At 37.4% G+C, this 20245-nt stretch overlaps 1 protein-coding gene and 2 pseudogenes across 1 annotated transcript; all 3 read right to left on the bottom strand.

The window, feature by feature from the left end:
- Positions 1–265: 265 nt before the first annotated feature.
- LOC122703080 lies at positions 266–886 on the bottom strand (annotated as a pseudogene).
- Positions 887–3162: 2276 nt separating this feature from the next.
- Positions 3163–4120, bottom strand: LOC122703069 (annotated as a pseudogene).
- Positions 4121–13056: 8936 nt separating this feature from the next.
- Positions 13057–13995, bottom strand: LOC122700249 (olfactory receptor 1030-like). The gene has a single exon (XM_043913003.1). The coding sequence runs from the start codon at positions 13993–13995 to the stop codon at positions 13057–13059; it is 939 nt and encodes a 312-aa protein (XP_043768938.1).
- Positions 13996–20245: the final 6250 nt, after the last annotated feature.

Genomic DNA, 20245 nt, shown 5'->3' with positions numbered 1-20245 from the left:
TATTAAAGGGCAGCAGTCTAGACTAAGTACAGCTTATTTATTCTCAGTCCAAAGAACAATTGAAACACAGACACAAAGAATACGAAAATTGATCTTATAAATGTTAAAGATATTTGAGCCAAAGATTAAGAGTTACAGTTTAATGGAAATTGAGGCATGGCCATCTCAGTGACTATATTTCTTCTGAGGACTCTCTTCAATGCTTGTTTTACATCCTGTTCCTCAGGCTGTAGATCAATGGATTAAGTACTGAACTTACACAAGCTTAGAAAACAGCTATTATCTTGGATTCTTCCACTGTCTTGTCTGTTGGTGGTCTTACATACATGCAAAAGAGTGTCCCATAAAATAGGTTTACAGCCGTCATCTGGGAACCACAGGTGGAGAATGCCTTGCACCTTCCTTCTGCTGATTTGATCCTGAGGATTGCAGTGAGAATTAAGGCATAAGAAATCAGGATGATGATGAGGGAGCTGGCGAAGTTGAAGCCTGCAGATATCAACATGGCATGCTCTTTGACATAAGTATCAGAGCCAGAAAGCTTAATGAGTGGCGGGTCAGCACAGTAGAAATGGTTGATGATGTTGGATCTACAGAAGGTCAAGTGAAAGGTCAGGATGGCCTGGAAGATTCCATCTGAGAAACCGTAGACTTAATGGAATGTGGCCAAGCTTATGCAGACGCACCCAGCCATCTTCACACTGTAGTGCAGAGGGTTTCATATGGGCACGTAGTGGTCATAGGCCATTGCCGCCAGCATGTAAAACTCAGTGAGGAGAAGTGCTATGAAAAGGTAACATTGTACAAAGCAGCCAGCAAAGCTGATGGTCTTCTTCCCTGATAACATCACAGTGAGCATCCGTGGGGCTGCAGTGTAGCCTTCCATTTTAGGATCCTTCCATTTTAGGATCCACTTGCTATTTATATGCTAGTTCTTCAAGGGCAGAGTAAACTATTCTTCATTACTGTTCTTTGATTTCTAAGGGCAAATTTATACATTACTTTAAAAAAGAAAAGAAAAAAATAGCATCTGCATGAAATACCAAGCTACTTGCAATATTTTATTCATCTCTGAATCCCCACAGAAAGATTCACAATGTTATATCTTTCATAGGAAAAACAGGAGCTTATAAACTGCTTGACAAAACAATAGCTCCAAGAAGCTTGTTAATCAAGATAATCTACAGAACATCTGTGTCAGAAAGTCACATGGGACAGTGGGATCTCACACTTAACGTTTATCCAGATGATCCTAACACAGATGTTCCCAGAATCACACTTTAAAAATATAATTACAAACCAAAACACAAAGGCAAAATCACTAGAGTCCTATAAACACTTGACAAATCAATGAACAAAGAATTGTTAGATGAAATGAATTCTCACATAGTATTTTGAGGATGGTCTACAACGATGACAGAGTGTTTTCATAAAGAAAAGAAGCATTTAAGTTATTAAACATGACTCCATCTATCTAGACATATGACAATTTGTAGCTTATTCTCATCTTCACTTCTAAATAAGTGCTGAGTCCCCTCTTTTGTACTCCCCAGAGGCTTTTATGTTTTTATTTCTCTCACACTTCATTTTTTTATAACTTGCCCAATTCTTGTCTCATTACCAAATGAGTCACTAAAACTTACTGTAGTTATGATTCAGAAACAGTTTAAAAAAAGCACTTTTGTACCTATAGTTCCCTTCCATTGTATATTAAGTACTTAATATACATTTATGGAATATGATAATAGTAGTTACTAATAATAGATAATTATTTTTACCTAGAAGGCACTTCATTTTCTTATTTTAAATGGGAATAATAATATCTGTTTAGTTTCACTCTAAAATCTTTATGGACATCACAAAGTAATCCAAAAAGTATTTATTGATAACTACTACATTGTGTATTTATGCACTGTAGATGGAGAAATGAACCAAAGCTTCAAAATCCCTGCCCTTCTGGCATTCACATTCTAGTGGACACAGAAAGATAATACCACAATAAATCAATAGTGTTTCAAATGACTCTGGCATGGAGGAAAAGAAAGAAAATGAAGGAAATGTTTAAATTTCAAACAGCAACATTAACAATGAACTCACATAAAAGTGACTTTTTAAATAACAAGCTGGAAGAGAAAGAAAAATCAATCAGACAATTCAAAGGAGAATATTCTAGGAAGGATAAGGACCAGAGGCAAAGATACCATATGTGATATATTTGGAAACCTGTAAGCCTATGTGAACTGGGCATGGAAAAACACACAGGTTCCAAATCGGGAAAGGAGTATATCAAGGCTGAATATTGTCACCCTGCTTATTTAACTTTTATGACGAGTACATCATGAGAAATGCTAGGCTGGATGAAGCACAAGGTGGAATCACGATTGCCAGGAGAAATATCAATAACATCAGATATTCAGATGACACCATCCTTATGGAAGAAACTGAAGAAGAACTAAAAAGCCTCTTGAAAGTGAAAGAGTAGAGTGAAAAAGTTGCCTTTAAACTCATCATTCAGGAAACTAAGATCATGGCATCTGGTCCCATCACTTCATGGCTAATAGATGGGGAAAGAATGGAAACAGTGACAGATTTTATTTTGGGGGGCTCCAAAATCACCGCAGATGGTGACTGCGGCCATGAAATTAAAACATGCTTGCTCCTTGGAAGAAAAGTTATGACCAATCTAGACAGTATATTAAAAAGCAGAGACATTACTTTTCCAACAAAGGTCCATGTAGTCAAAGCTGTGGTTTTTCCAGTAGTCATGTATGGATGTGAGAGTTGGACTCTAAAGAAAGCTGAACACCAAAGAATTGATGCTTTTGATCTGTGGTGTTGGAGAAGACTCTTGAGAGTCCCTTGGACTGCAAGGAGATCCAACCAGTCCAATCTGAAGGAGATAAGTCCTGGGTGTTCATCGGAAGGACTGATGCTGATCCTCTGTCCATGCGATTCTCCAGGCAAGAATACTGGAGTGGGTTGCCATTTCCTTCTCCACCCAATGTTGTAGTCATTTTAAATACAGTAAAGTAACACAAGCTAGTGACTGGACAAATTCTTTCAAGTCTCATAGGTGAATTACAGAAGAAAAGGACAAGTCAATGAGAAAAAGTGACTTATTAGTTGAAAATTTTCTCTAATTGGTCAGAGGATACAATTATATTACATACCTCTGACTAAATATGTACCCGATTTGACAAATGATTTCTCTTGAAACACTTTCCTTATTGCTCTTTTAACATCTTTGTTCTGAAGGCTGTAGATCAAAGGGTTTAGCATAGGACTCACAAAGACATAAAAAACAGCTGCAATTTTGGTCTGCTCTACAGATGCCACTGAAGGTGGCCTTAGATACATCCAGAACAGTGTCCCACAAAACATGGTGACAACTGTTAGTTGAGACCCACAGGTGGAGAGGGCCTTGTGCCTCCCTTCTGGAGAATACATTTGCAGGATGGCTGTAAAGATGAAAATTTTGGAGATTCGGATGACGGTGAGAGAAAATATGAAGTTGGAACCAGCCACCACAAACATGGCAGTTTCACTGACATAAGTATCTGAGCAGGCTAGGACTAAGAGTGGTGGGTCCGCACAGTAAAAGTGGTTGATTTTATTGGGTCCACAGTAGGAGAGATGGAGCATCAGGATGGTCTATGTAAGACCATTTGTAAAGCCATAAATGTAAGAAGTAGCAACGAGAGAGGCAGACACCTCGGGACATTTTGCTGCCAAGGGTTTGAAGATGGCTATGTAACAGTCATAAGCCATTGCTGTGAGAATATATCTATCTGTGAGCCCCAAGGAAATGAAAAAGTCAAATTGTATAAAGCAATCAAGGAAGGAAGTGTTTTTTTTCCTTAGATGAGAGATTGACCAGCATCTGAAGAGTAACAGTGGTATCATAATAGAGATCTACAAAGGAGAGGTGGCTGAGCAGGAAGTACATTGGCATATGAAGCTTTGAGTCAGTTCTGATTAACAAAATCATGCTCACATTGCCGAAGACTGTGATCAGGTAGATGACTAGGAAGACCACAAAAAGGACAGGCTGCAACTCAGTTCAATCTGTCAGTCCCAGGAGAATAAACTCAGTCACCTCTGTGTAGTTTTCCTTTAACATTGTGTTTGCTCAGCTTCCAAAGATTTCTAAAATAAAGGAAATGAAAATTAATTGGTCCTTGTTTTCCCCCCCGCCCCTAACTCACATGGTGTTATCTGATGCCTACCTCTCTCAAACTTGTAAATACATGTTGTATAAAGGGCTGATTCATGTCAACGTATGGCAAAAACCACTATAATATTGTAAAATAACTAGCATCCAATTAAAATAAGTAAATTAATTTAAACAAATAACCTAGGAGACTTCTCTGGCAATCCAGTGGTCCTACAATGCAAGGGGTGAGGGTTTGATCCCCAAATAAGAAGCTAAGATACCACATGACTCATTGACAAAAAAACAAAATATAAAACAGAAGCCACATTATAAGAAATTTAGTAAATACTTTAAAAATTGTCCACATTGAAAAATTCTTAAAACACACACACACACACACACACACACACACACACAGAGAAATATCCTAGCATGCATTTGGTGTTTTCAATAGCTAACTTTAAATGTAGAGTTCCTTTACATAAAAGTAGTCATATCTTCAAATGCTTTTCCACAAGTCTTTTCCTATATGAAAATAATTTACCTCTTCTGCAATTCATTCTCATGAATTGGTCACTGACATTTCCTTTAAGCATTGCTTTTCTTTGAAGTTATGATCCTTTGTTTCAGTATAATGTTGGTGCAGTGTCTGAACAGTCAGTGAAGCTCATGCATTTTCTCAGCCGGATGGACTTAAGGAAGCAGAACAGATGGACACTTCCATGACCCGTGTCTGTCTGCTGCCACTCTAACCTCAGGGTCCTTTTGGTTAATCCCTCCCATCACAACAGAAAGTGATGCCTGTTCACTTTATCTCCTCTTGCCTGCCTCAAGCGGCCCTCACATCACCAAAGCTTGTTTCACTTTTAAGACATCTCAGGATATCCTTAGCTTTGTATATTATAGCCAATTATTGAGGGCATAAATTGGTTAATGGGACACAAAATTAAGTCAATTCTTTTTTCTATAAAAACAGATAAGCATACATTACACAAAAATGTGTGTATACTTTTATACAAACACACACATATATATCATTGATATTAAATATTAAAGGAGGGAGTAATGGGGAAAAATAATATATTAAAAGTTTCCTCTTAAGGGAAGAGACATTTATTTTAAAATGATTATCAGACACATCCCCAAACCATAATGATTTTGCTGAAACTATCCCTCATTTTAACTCTTGCAGAGGGTAAGAATAAACTCTATGATAGAAATTTGATTCAAGTTCTTTAAAACATGTAAATGGTCACACTGATAATAAAAATCATATTACCTATAAGACTGATGTTATGTGAAAAATCATAAGGTACACTTCTAAACTTTTGTGAATGATAAAGGAGACCATAAAGGCAATGTTGGAAAAATCTATACTTTTGTTCAATAGCAGGAAGTGACCAGGTACGTCATTGTTACTGCAACTCACTAAAAGCTACAGTGCTGGGATGGACACAGATCACGTTTAAAGCACTTTGTAAATGAAGAACCACCCCTGCTTTCTCACCCATTCACACTACTTTATTATCCTACTGAGATACTTGAATTTATTGATCAGGGTGGTAAAATGCAAGTGCAAGTGAAAGTCACTCAGTTGTGTCCAACTCTTTGTGACCCAATGAACTATACAGTCCACCCACTTCTGTGGGGGGAAACATATCATATCACTTGCACCAGGTGAAAGTTGGTGGCAATTAGAGGGGGCAATATAGGAGAAAGTGGACTTCACTGGTTGCCCAGATGGCTAAGAAATGCCTGCAATGCAGGAGACATGGGTTCAATCCCTGGTTCGGGAAGACTCTCCCGAGCAGGGAATGGCCACCCACCCCAGGACTCTTACCCTGAGAAGCCCGTGGACAGAGGAGCCTGGTGAGCTACGGTCCAGGCAAAGGTTGGACACGACTGAGTGATGAGCACACCCACTTTTTCCACTTTCATGGCAGCAAGGACTCAGTGACAGCAATGCCTCAGCCGATGACCTAGGCGCCACTAATGCTTTTTACCCACATTGCAGAGGAAGAGAAGAAAACTGACTGTTAAAGAAGAACTTTGCCTAAATTATAAAATAATAATGATTTTCATACAGCTTTCAATGAAGAGTGTTTCTCACATTGTACTTATTCTAAATATGTGCCGTTATTTTTTTATGCAAACTCAGATTTTTTTATTGATTCACTTTGGAATTGTTTATAAAAGCATTTGCTAATTTATGAGAATAGATTTCAGGCCATAATTTTATTTTTATTGATTAAAGTATCTATTTCTAATTTCCCAAATATATTTTGACAATACCAAGTCCTACCTGTGAGAGGAGAGTGATTTCCCAGGGACAGCACTGATGTGAAGAACCTGAGAAGTGTACACCAGCATGTCACACACTGACCAGCTCCCTAAGTTTCAATTATTTTTCATAGAAAACCATTTAGGCTATAAACAAACACGAGTGTTTCACTTTTTTTAAAATCTTAAGTTCATTGCAGACATGACTTCATGCCACACTCCAATATCATCAGGGAATCAAACCTCCTGAAATGGTAAAGCAGTGGGACTCATTGTTTGTTTAACTTAAGCCTAAATGTCTTGATATTTTGAGCTGATTGGGGGATATATTAAGCTCTCCATATTGTGTAGCTATTAAGTTATACTAAATTAGATATGCATACTGGTCCAATGGTATCCTAATTCATAAAACTTTTGATAGAAATGCCAATTTTCCTTTAGATTTTTAAAAAAATATTTCTTTTGGTTTTGTTACCAATATGCATCCCACTTTAAAAGTGATATTTTGCTTTCATTTATTACTTTTTATCATGAACTGTTAACATCTCACAGACAGAAATAGAAAATAACTTAAAAAGCACTTGTCTAAGCATAACAAGTCATCTTTACGTTTTCTCATAATGACACTTTTGTCTCAGTTGCACATCTCTCCTTGTCTTGGCCCCCATTGCTCACCTTTGGCACCTCCTCCTGAGGCTGGGGAAGATTACAGTGTTGGAAAGCTCTCAGAAGATGTGGGAGTTGAGTAGAACATGGTTCTGTTACATCAATCTAGTTGATTGTTCTGCTTTATTCAGATCTTCAATATCTCCAAACACGTTTTATTATTTCATATGTAGAACATGAGAGAGATGTTTGTGGATTTTTCACTTTCTTTCTGTAGTTATCTAAACATTGACTTTATATTATTAGATTATGTGAAGCAATAAACTAGTTTTTTTCCTAATATAATTTATAGTTTCTATCCCTTCTCTAATACATAAAATCTAAAAGCTGTTTCTGATATTCACAAATCTTCAGCAGTTCATTTTATTGTGTTTAAATTTTCAACATGCAAGATAGAAGAGTGCATGATATAGGAAAACCACTGGAAAATCAGGCAACTTTAATTAGTTGGACTACTTATATCCTGATTCTAAACCTTGTTCTTTATATTTTAAACAGTTATAATAATAAATATTTAGCAAAGAGAATATGGTGGAAAAACAGATAATATAAATGGGCTGGTGATTCTTCTTTTGTCAGCCTAGCCCATCTAGACCTAATGCCTTTTTTCTCTACATTTTTTTTGCCCACCTGAAATTTAATCCTTAGATTCCAACACTAGAGCTCCTTTGGTATCAAATTTCCAAGTCTGGCCAGTGGGAGAAACCAGGAGCATAACAGAGGTGAGAGCATAAGAGAAAAGTATCCAAATGTCTTTCTCATTTCCCCCCAGTTAGGTGGCTGCATTCTTCCAAGGAAAATTCCTGCTGAGGCGTGTGCTGAGAGGCAGGCTGGGATGTTCTTCCTGAACCTAGTTTCACTGGACTTCTGACAGTGGCCTTTGTGTTAGCTGCTTCAGGACTGGGATTTCTTTACCTTCTGAAGTTAGCCTCTAGGTGTTTCATCTACTTGGATTGATTTCTATAACACTGTCTGTGTTCTCTTTATTAAGTTAAATTCTTTCCATTAAATTCTCTTCTGTTAATGAGTATAATTTTGTTTTGCCTCCACAGAGTTTGACCGCCATTCACCATGCTGTCTACCTCTCTGCTCTACCCTTGACTAACACACTCTGCTTTCATTACTCACTTATGTTTCTAGTGTCGCTGCTAGAATTCAAACCTTTGTGAGCAGAGGTGTCATTTCCATAGCTAGCATGGTCCCTGGAGATAACAGTTATGAACCAATGTGTCCTAAATACTTCAAGGAGTGTGCAATGTGTATTTATTGAGGACTGTAAAACCTCTTAGTTTTCCCACTCTCAGGTAAATCTGCATTTCATTGAATGCATAATCTCAGCCCTCAAACTGAAAGGCTACAGAGAGAGGATTTGTGATAATGACAACCTTGTTTAAAGGTCACAGGAAAGAAAACACGATGGGAGTAATTAGTTATAGGCTTCCCTGATGGCTCAGAGGTTAAAGTGTCTGCCTGCAATGCAGGGGACCCAGGTTCGATTCCTGTGTTGGGAAGATCCCCTGGAGGAGGAAATGACAACCCACTCCAGTATTCTTGCTTGGAGAATCCCATGGAGGGAGGATCCTGGTAGGCTACAGTCCATGGGGTCGCAAAGAGTCGGAGACGACTGAGCAACTTCACTCACTCACTCACTCACTCAATAGGCATTGAGTAAATATGTGCCAGCCTTAGGCTTCATAGCTACACAAGCATTAGCTCAGATAAACTTACAAATGGTGTAGGTTCTTAGGATTAGTACCTTCATATTACAGATAGGAAACTGAAACAAGTAGAGGTTAATTAACTTTCCCTGGAACCTACAGTTAATACATTGTGAGGCCGGGATCAAATAGATTATTAGTCTTGGATATCGTATTGCTTAGAATAGAAATGCAGCATGTCCACATAATGCTGCACATTCTCTGGGTACAAAGGCATTCACTTATCAATTAATCTGTTCATTCATCCATCCACATAGTTGTCAAATGTTCAGAGAAAATCTTCTGTTTGCCACTGTGCAGTCAATGGAGAATGTAAGAAAAAGTCAAAGACGGTTTCTGTTTTTCAAGTGTTTCTGTTTCATGGTAGGAGGCATGAGGCTTAGAAACTGTACAGTCAGATTCTAAATGATTTAGATTGAATAAAAATTATGTTGGAAAATGAAAGGGAGTAGATCTTTTACTACTCAAAAAACTGTAATGCAAAGGTCATAGTGATAGTTTATTAACTCAAGTGATATTTATTCAGAATATCTCTATTCTAGGTTTTGTGATAAATTCTGACTTTAAATCAGTGAGCAAAGCTATATAAGGACCTTCGACCTGGCCCGCATGACGCTGAGAATACTGGGGATAATATAATCATGAGTAAATCACAATGATAAAAATGCGGTTTTAAAATTTCTATGAATTAAAATTATATGATATTGTGAGAATATATCCTAAGAGGATATGACTTTAAGAGATCAGCAAAGAGGTAATGAAAATGCAAAAGCATAAATGTAACTAAATCCCAACAAACACTGAAACTGAATATTAGAAAATGAAAAAGATAGTATCTTACCTACAGAGAAATAACAAATAATCTGGTAATACATCCATCTGAGTAGCCAAACAAAAAGAAGCCAGACTATAAGATATTTTAAATACTGAAAGCAAGTATCTGTCTTTCTACATTCATACCCAAATAAATTCTCCTTTGGGAATGGACAAGTGATATTCTCAGATAAGTGGATTGAGAGGGACTCTTACTGAAAGAACTGATTAAGGATATATATCACACAGGGGAAAACTAAACCGTAAATGAAGAGTGGGTGCCATATAATAGTCAGAGAAAAATTGATAAATGTCACAAAAGTTAAAGGAACATGAACATTGAATCACCATTTAATATAACTGTAATCATATACAATATAGATAATAAAGTTCATTAATAAATAATTTACTGTTAATGATTTATTCTATACCTGCAAATGACAGTTTATAAGTTAGAAGCAGGATGAATTCATAATTAAAATATTTTACATTCTTTTTATTATTTAATAGCAAAGTAGTTGTACTGATTAATGAAGACTAAGAGAAGTATGCATACACAATTTAAGGGAACTTATTAATATAACAGAAAATAGAATGTGTCATAGTCAAACGAGGATTAAAAAGAAAGGAAAGTAGCAAAATATGATTTAATTCACAGTAGGTAAAGAGGAGAAAAAGCACAAAGAAGTTTGTAAAAAGCACAAACTAAGTTGTCAGAAATATTCAAAAGTGTCAATATCCACAATAAAATAAGAAATAGTGATCAAAAGGACTCTCAAAATAAAAAAGTCAAAATAAACATACTGGACATAACCAACTAAAAACAAACAAAAAATAAACAGCCAAATATATGTGAATATCAGGCAAATCAAACTTTTAGACTTTACACATCATAGAAGGGATAGAAAGTATAAATGATAAAAGGAATAATACCAGTTCAGTACTTGATAAGACCTAATAAGATAGTCTCAATAGTTTTAAAAACTACAAATCTACATCATCTTTCTAGATTTTCATGTATGAAAATTCAAACATCTGTGAGGACACTGAAGATCTGATGAAAGAAAATTCACTGGACAGACTTCATAGGACCCTGCTCTGCTCAGGTCCCATCTCTTCTAAGCATGCTTCAGTGTCATAGCCTTTCCCCAGACACGCCTCAGGAGGCGATGCCAAAGGTGAGCACTAGTGTCCATGCCATGCAGAGGTGAGGATCTGAGTTTCTGAAACAGTGAAATGGGGGACCTGCCGTTATAGCACAGGGAAGACGGTTCACTACTCTACAGTAATCTAAATGGGTGAGCAATGGGAAAAGTGTAGATCCATGCATAGGTAACTGAGTCACCTTGCTGTGTGCCGGAAACTAACACAACAGTGCTAATCAACTATGCTCCAGGAGAAAATAAAAATCTAAAAGATGAAAAACGTGGTGATGTGTGATATATTAATTGCTAGTTCTCCTGACACTGGTAATCTTCACATTGCTTTATATTTAGGATGTGTACTGGAAATGGTTCATAACAAAACCAAAAAAACAAAACCTCAAAACTAGTTTATGATAGGGATATAAATAGATTAAAACACTTAAAATATATAATGAAAATATTCTGTAGGATATTTAGGATTTACATCAACAATCTTATGCGTGAGGATTCTATTGGACCAGTACTACTATCTAAAGACATAGCTTGGAGCCATAACCTGAGATTCCTAAAGATCTTCATTTCTATATAATTTGAATAAAAAATACAAAAGAAACAATCCAACAAGCAAGTTCACATGTTTGGTGACTATGGGTAATGTAGACAGAATGATTTGCCTTTTGCTAATTTTATAGAGCAATGACAATGCTGTTTGGTCTTGTGTCTTAATATATGTGTGGTGTTATTTTAATATACTGAGCCAAAACTAACAATTTGATAACATTCTTCCAAGTATCATAGGTGAATTATAAAAGGAAAAGAATAGTCAATAGCCAAAATGATTTGTTAATTTAAAGTGCTCACTGACTGATCAGAGAATATGGATATGTTACATACCTGTGACCAAAATGTCTACGCTATTTGGCAAATAACTCCTCTTGAATTGGTCTTACTGTTTTTTAAACATTTCCTCTGCCAGTGGATCTTCCCAACCCAGTTCTGAAACCTGTATTTTCTGAGTCGCCTGCACTGCAAGCAGATCCTTTACCACTAAGCCAAACGGAAGAGCCTCTTTAACATTTCTATAAATTGTAAATTACTATGCAGAACACCAGGTTTCCCTGGTGGCTCAGACACTAAAGAATCTGCCCGCAATTCAGGAGACCTGGGTTTGATCCCTGAGTTTGGAAGATCCCCTAGAGAGGGGCATGTCAACCCACTTGAGTATTCTTGCCTGGAGAATCCCCATGGACAGAAGAGACTGGCAGGCTACAGTCCATGGGATCACAAAGAGTTGGACACGACTGAGTGACTTTCAAATGGTGTATACCTGAAACTTAAAATTACAAATCAGTTATAAATCAGTTAAAAAAAAAAATCAACTCGATTGACCTAACAGAACCAAGTTCTGCTCAACTCTTGTCTCTTCTGAGTTTTCCAGCACTGTGAGCTTCCCCAACCTGTATGTCCCAGGGGGAGATGCCAAGGTGAGCAGTCAGGTCCATGGCATGGAGATTTGTGCAAATTTGAAACAAAGTGTCATTGTGTGAAAACTTAATGATGATTAGCTATGCTTTGAAAAGTGCTCTTTATACTATTCACTATTTTTGTCTGTGAGCTGTTAACAGTGCATACAAAAAAAAAAAAAAAGTGAAAGCCAATAATAAATTAATGCTGGAGGTATATTGGTTAAAAAAAAATCAAAAGAAATATTAAAAAAAAATCTAAAGGAAATTTGGCATTTCTGTCAAACATTTAATCAATGAGGATTCCGTTAGACCAGTAGTAATATCTAAATATAGTTCTTAGAGTAATAATTTAAGATACCCAAAAATCTTCTTGGTCATACAATGTGAACAAAGGAAAGAACCAACCAACTAAACCAAAAACTTTCCTCCTTATATGATTGACAAGTTTTGGAAAATAATTTGGAAATTTTTAAACCCCTCAAATCCAACAAATTGGCATTGTCTTAGCATCATTGGTAATTCTGTCTTTTATAACTTTCTACCTTTATGAATATTGTGTACAGAATTATCTGTCCTTTACTAATATTACAAAAATAATAATGCTATCTGGTCTTGTCATTGGATTTCCATGTGGTATTCATTTTAAATACACTGAAATGACACAAGCTAATGATCTGACAGATTCTTCCACATTTCATAAGTGAATTGCAAAAGGCAAAAATAAGTCAATGACAAAAAGTGACTTATTAATTTAAAATTCTTTCTAATCGGTCAGAGAATACAAATATATTACATACCTCTGGCCAAATGTGTACTTAATTGACAAACAATTTCTCTTGAATCACTCTCCTTATTGCTCTCTTAACATCTTTGTTCCGAAGGCTGTAGATCAAAGGGTTTAGCATAGGACTCAGAAAGATATAAAACACAGCTGCAATTTTGGTCTGTTCTACAGATGCCACTGAAGGCGACCTCAGATACATCCAGAACAGTGTCCCATAAAACATAGTAACAACTGTCAGATGAGACCCACAGGTGGAGAAGGTCTTGTGCCTCCCTTCTGGAGAACGCATTTGCAGAATGGATGTACATATGAAAATGTAGGAGATGAGGATGATGGTGAGAGAAAACATGAGGTTGGAACCAGCCACCACGAACATGGCAGTTTCATTGACATAAGTGTCTGAGCAGGCCAGGACTAGGAGAGGTGGGTCTGCACAGTAAAAGTGGTTGATTTCATTGGGTCCACAGAAGGAGAGGCGGAGCATCAGGATGGTCTGGGTAAGACCATTTGCAAAGCCATAAATATAAGATGCAGCAACGAGAGAGAGGCAGACACCTCGGGACATTTTGATGCCATATAACAAGGGTTTGCAGATGGCCATGTAACGGTCATAAGCCATTGCTGTGAGCATATAGCTATCTGTGAGCCCCAAGGAAATGAAAAAGTCAAACTGTATAAAGCAACCAAGGAAGGAAATGGTTTTTCTCTTGGATAAGAGATTGACCAGCACCTGAGGCATGACATTGGTGGCATAACAGAGATCTACAAAGGAGAGGTGGCTGAGGAAGAAGTACATTGGAGTCTGAAGCTTTGAGTCAGTTCTGATTAACAAAATCATGCTTACATTGCCGAAGACTGTGATCAGGTAGATGGCTAGGAAGACCACAAAAAGGACAGGCTGCAACTCAGCTCGATCTGTCAGTCCCAGGAGAATAAACTCAGTCACTTCTGTGTAGTTTTCCTTTAACATTGTGTTTGCTCAGCTTCCAATGATGTCTAAAGTAAATGAAATAAAAATGTATTTGTTTTTTATCATTTTCCATTAATAACATCATTTCATCAATGCCTACTCCTTTCAAACTTCTAAATACATGTGGCATAAAGAAGTTACATAGGGAACTTTCCAGGTGATCCAGTAGTTAAAACTTCATTTTGCAATGCAAGGAACAAAGATGTGATCCCCTTTTAGGGAGCTATGATCCCACATGCCTTATGGCCAAAAACACAAAACATAAAACAGAAGCAATATTATAAGAAATTCAGTAGTCTTTAAAAATGTTCCTCATCAAATTTGTCTTTAACTACCCAGAAATAACCTAGTAATCATGCACTAGATGTTTCAATATTTAAGTTAATATAGAACATATTTACATAATTTCAAATGCTTTTCTGCAAGTCTTTTAATAGTTGAGAAGCTTAGATCTTTTCTACAAATCATTATCATGAATTGGTCACTTACACGCCCTTTAAATATTGCTTTTCTTTAGAACTATGATTCTTTGTTTTCAGAATAATTATGATGCAGTGTCTAAAGTGTCAATAATTGAAATTCATTGTTTTTCCCCCACGGGTGAATGATTTAGGGAAATGGAACAGATAGATCTTTATAGAACCAGTCTGTCTACCTGCCACTCTAACCTCAAGGTTATTTTCTAGACAGTCCTGTGATGCATGTTCATTTTATTCACACTTGCCTACCTCAGGTTGCCCTCACATGACCAAATCTTACTTCAGTAAGATATCCCAGGCTATCCTTAGCTCTGTATATTTCAGCCAATTATTTAGGACAATAATTGACTTGGCAGCAGCAGCAATTGGCTCATGGGACACAGAATTAAATTGGTGTTTTTGTATAAATACAGGTAAAAATACAGTACATAAACAATAGGTGATTATTTTTATATATCCATATTTATCAGTGGCATTAAATATTAAATGAGGGAATAATTGGGATAAAATTATGTATTAAAAATTTCCCCTTGAGGAAAAGACAATTTTTTAAAAAATGATTGACACACCCGTCCCCAAACTAAAAACATTTTGTAACTTTACCTCATTTTAACTCTTTCAGAAAGTAAGAATAAACTGTATAACAGGGATTCAATTTGAGTTCTGTAAAGGTCACACTGATAATAATAATCATGTTATTTATAAAACTGAGACAGTATGTAAGAAATCATAAAGTGTATTTCTCAACTTTTGTACATGATAAAGAGACCATCTCCTTGGAAGAAAATCTATGATGATCCTACACAGCATATTAAAAAGTAGAAACATTCTTTTTCTGACAAAGGTCTGTCTAGTCCAAGGTATGGGTTTTCCAGTAGTCAGGTATGGATGTAAGAGTTGGACCATAAAGAAAGCTGAGCACCTAAGAATTGATGTTTTTGAACTGTGGTGTTGGAGAAGACTCTTGAGAGTCCCTTGGACTGCAAGGAGATCCAACCAGTTCATCCTAAAAGAAATCAGTACTGAAAATTCATTGGAAGGACTGATGCTGAAGCTGAACCTCCAATATTTTGGCCATCTGATGAGAAGAATTGACTTGGCAAGGTAATCTTAGAGAGAAGTGGACAGAAATGGCTCTGGGCACTATAGAGCTTTGTATTCTTGACAGACACTCTCAACCTGAGGCTCTGTTTTGTGGCCTTTGATCTATTTCTTTGGCCATTGTGATACCACTCCATGGTATATTTATAAATATTTGTACTATGAGAAAAATAGAATTTTGCTTAGCTGGTAAAGAATATGCCTGCAACTCAGGAGATCCCATTTTGATTGCAGGGTCCAGAAGATCCCCTAGAGAGGGGATAGGCTACTCACTCCAGTATTCTTGGGCTTTCCTGGTGGCTCAGATGGTAAAGAATATGCCTGCAGTGCAGAATACCTGGATTTGACCCCTGTATTGGGAAAATCCCCTGGAGGAGGCCATGGCAACCCACTCCAGTATTCCTGCCTGGAGCATCCTCATGGACAGAGAAGTCTGGTGGGCTACCGTCCATGGGGTCACAAAGAGTCAAACACGAGTGAGTGACTAAGCATACAGCACAGCAAACTGTTCAATACCTAGTCCTACGGGTGAAAGAAGAGTGATTTCCCAGTGACAGCACGGATATGAAGAAGCTGAGGAATTTATACCAGAATTGCCACAGAGGGATCTGCACCCTAGGGTTCAATTATTTCTCACAGAAAATCATCTAGACTTTAAGCCACCATGAGTGATTTACTCTTTTTAAAATGTTAAGCCCACTGAGGACATGATTCTTGCCTCTCCCCAGTATCGCCAGAGAATCAAATCTTCTGAAATGGTATACTAAGGGGACTCATTTTTTTTTTAAATTATGCATAAATGTATTGCTTTTTTGAGACTTGACTTGGGGAAGTTATTAAGTTCTCATGCAGATAGAAGACTGAATGATATAGGAAAACCATCAGACAGTCAGATAATTTTGCTGCATTCGAACTACTTATTTACTGATTCTGAACCTTGCTCTTTATATTTAAAATTGTTATAATAATAAATACCTAACAAAGGGAACACCCTGGATATACAGATAATATAAATGAGCTAATGATGCTTCCTTTATCAGCCTAGACCATCTTTACAGTTTGTCTTATTTATTTATTTATTTATTTATTTATTTGAGGGGGGTGTCTACCTGGAGCTTAATCCTTAAATTCCATCAATAGGGCTCCTTGAGTGTCTAGTTTCCATCTGAGTTAGGTCAATGGGAGAAACCAGGAGCATAACAGAAATAAGAGGAAGAGAAAAGTATCCAAATTTCATTTTCTCCCAGTTTCACAATGAAGCGTTAAGTTGGCTGCATCTTTTCAAGGAAAATTCCTGCTAAGGTGTGTGTTGAAAAGGTGACCTGGCATGCTCTTCCTGGATCTCATGACACTAGAATCCTGACAGAGGCCTTTGTGTTGACTGCTTCAGGACTGGTATGAAAATTGCCTTATGAACTTAGCCTCCAGGTACTTCAAGTTCTTGGGCTGATTTACTTAACACTGCCAGTATTCTCCTTATTAAATTAAATTATCTCCATTAAATTCTCTTCAGTTAAAGCATCTGAGTAGGATTTTGTTTTTGTCTCACATCCCTGACTCAGACCAGAGTGTTCCCCAATATTACTCAATAAATGTTATGATTAAAGTGATATTTCTGGCTTCACCATTGCTGGATACTAAAAGGGCCATTGAATCATCATCTTTCTGGGTCATGGATCACTTGCAGACTATACACAGGAGTCAGAGATTAAAATTACTAGCATTGTGCTGTGCTTATTCACTCAACAGGCCTGACTCTTTGTGACTTCATGGACTGTCGCCTACCAGGCACCTCTGTCCATGGGGATTCTCCAGGCAAGAATGCTAGAGTGGGTTGCCACGGCCTCCTTCTGTGGATCTTTCCAATCCAGGGGTTGTACCCAGGTCTTTGCATTGCAGGCAGATTCTTTACTGTCTGAGTCACGAGGAAAGCCCAAGAACACTGGAGTAGGCAGCCTACTCCTTCTACAGGGGAACTTCCTGACCCAGGAATTGAACCAGGGTCTCCTGCATTGCAGGTGGATTCTGTACCAGCTAAAATACCAGCATTATTGCAGATAAAACTGGATATGAGACTGAGGCTTAGACATGCTTCTCTATCCCTTTCTTGAGAATTAGAGCCACTTGGGCAAGCAGAATACTGAGATAATTCTTGCTCCCTCCTCCCCTTTGACATAACCAAGCAGCATCTCTGATTGAGATGGACAAGGGTATCAACTACACAGAGCAGAAAAGGACATTTTTATTGATGATGAGGCACCTGTAGTGATCTTTTTCATCATGCCATATATTTTCATTCATCAAACCAGTGTAGTTAAGTGGAAATCTATAGAGAGGATCTGAAGTGTCCTTCAAAATCAACACTGCTTTTACACTTGCCTCTGGATATCTTTGCAATAAAGATACTGTGCACTACTGTACAGTAGAATACACAAAAGCACACCCATGTGTAGAAGATTTACACACAAAATGTACACCCATCATGAGAACTAACTCACATGCTTTGACATGTGAGCAACACATTCACATCTTTGAAAATTCAGAGCTTGAAGGTTCATATGTAAAGGACTTATTGCATATGAATACAGTTTTGCTGTTTGTGAGAATATGGATTCACTTGGAGGGCATTAAACTGCTAAAATAATGCAGAAAGAGAAAACACACAAATGTTGTATGATATGACATGTATGTGGAATATCAAAAATATAACACACTTGAGAAGTAACCAAAAAAGAAGCAAACTCACAAATATAGAAACCAAATTATGGCTACCAGTGGGAAGAGGGAAGTGGGGAAAGGCAATATAGGGTTAGGGGAAAGTCGAGTTATTATAAGAATATGCAAAATCATGTGTATGAAACTCTTGAATATTTTAAAGCATTGCAGAATTTTAAAAATCTTTCACTAAATAAGGATGGAGGTCCTAAGGTGGCAGAGGAATAGGATGGGGAGGCCACTTTCTCCCCCACAAATTCATCAAAAGATCATTTGAATGCTGAGCAAATTCCACAGAACAATTTCTGAATGCTGGCAGAGGACACCAGGCACCCAGAAAGGTAGCCCAATCTCTTCGAAAGGAGATATTTTATCATCGGTGCGACATGGATGGGGAAGTCTTGAGGCTACTGTAAGAATAAGACTGAAAACCAGAGGCAGGAGGCTTAAATCCAAAACTTGAGAACACCAGAAAACTCCTGACTTCAGGGAACATTAATTGACAAGGGCTCATCCAAAAGCCTCCATACCTACACTGAAACCAAGCCCCATCCAAGAGCCAACAAGTTTCAGAGCAAGACATACCAAGCTAATCCTCCAGCAACACAGGGACGTAACCCTGAGCATTAAAATACAGGCGGCCGTAAGTCACAACAAACACACAGACACCTCAAAACTCACTACTGTACACTTCATTGCACTCCAGAGAGAGGAGATCCAGCTCCACCCACCAGAACACTGACACAAGCTTCATTAACTAGGAAACCATGATGAGCCACTTGTCCAACCCCACCCACAGGGGGAAACCTCCACAATGAAGAAGAACCACAAACTTCCAGCATACAGAAAGGCCACCCCAAACACAGCAATCTAAACAAGATGAGAAGGCAGAGAAATATTCAGCAGGTAAAAGAACATAATAAATGCCCACCAAACCAAATAAAAGAGGAGGAGATAGGGAGTCTATCTGAAAAAGAATTCAGAATAATGATAGTAAAAATGACCCCAAAATCTTGAAAGCAAATGGAGTTACAGATAAATAGTCTGGAGACAAGGATTGAGAAGATGCAAGAAATGTTTAACAAGCACCTAGAAGAAGTAAATGAATCAATAATGAATAATGCAATCAATAATGAATAATGCAATAACTGAGATCAAAAGCACTCTGGAGGGAACCAACAGTAGAATAACTGAGGCAGAAGATGAGATTAGTAGGTGGAAGATAGAATGGTGGAAATAAATGAAGCAGAGAGGGAAAAAGAAAAAAAAAAGATTAAAAGAAATGAGGACAACTTCGGAGACCTCTGGGACAGTGTCAAACACCCCAACATTCAAATCATAGGAGTCCCAGAAGAAGAAGACAAAAAGAAAGGCCATGAGAAAAAACTTGAGGAGATAATAGTTGAAAAGTTCCCTAAAATGGTGATGGAAATAGCCATTCAAGTCCAAGAAACCCAGAGAGTCCCAAACAGGATAAACCCAAGGAGAAACTTCCCAATGCATATATTAATCAAATTAATGGAGATCAAACACAAAGAACAAATATTATCTTTCAAAAGAAACTCTTCCGGCCAGAAAGGAATGGCGGGACGTACTTAAAGTGATGAAAGAGAAAAGTCTACAACCCAGATTACTGTACCCAGCAAGGATCTCATTCAAATATGAAGGAGAAATTGAAAGCTTTACAGACAAGAAAAAGTTGAGAGAATTCAGCACCACCAAACCAGCTCTTCAACTCATGCTAAAGGATCTTCTTTAGACAGGAAACACAGAAAGGGTGCATAAAATCGAACTCCAAACAGCAAAGTAAATGGCAACAGGATCATCCTTATCAATAATTACCTTAAATGTAAATGGTTTGAATGCCCCAACCAAAAGACAAAGACTGGCTGAATGGATACAAAAATAAGATCCCTGTATATACTGTCTACAAGAGACCCACCTCAAAACAAGGA

Source organism: Cervus elaphus, chromosome 1, assembly GCF_910594005.1.
Source record: "Cervus elaphus chromosome 1, mCerEla1.1, whole genome shotgun sequence".
Taxonomy (NCBI): Eukaryota; Metazoa; Chordata; class Mammalia; order Artiodactyla; family Cervidae; genus Cervus; species Cervus elaphus.
Note: the sequence above shows the minus strand (reverse complement) of the source record. Positions and strands in the feature narration are given on the sequence as shown.

Bases quoted from the DNA above. Each gene is read 5' to 3' on its own strand.
- LOC122700249 (XM_043913003.1), bottom strand. From the start codon at position 13,995: ATGTTAAAGGAAAACTACACAGAAGTGACTGAGTTTATTCTCCTGGGA.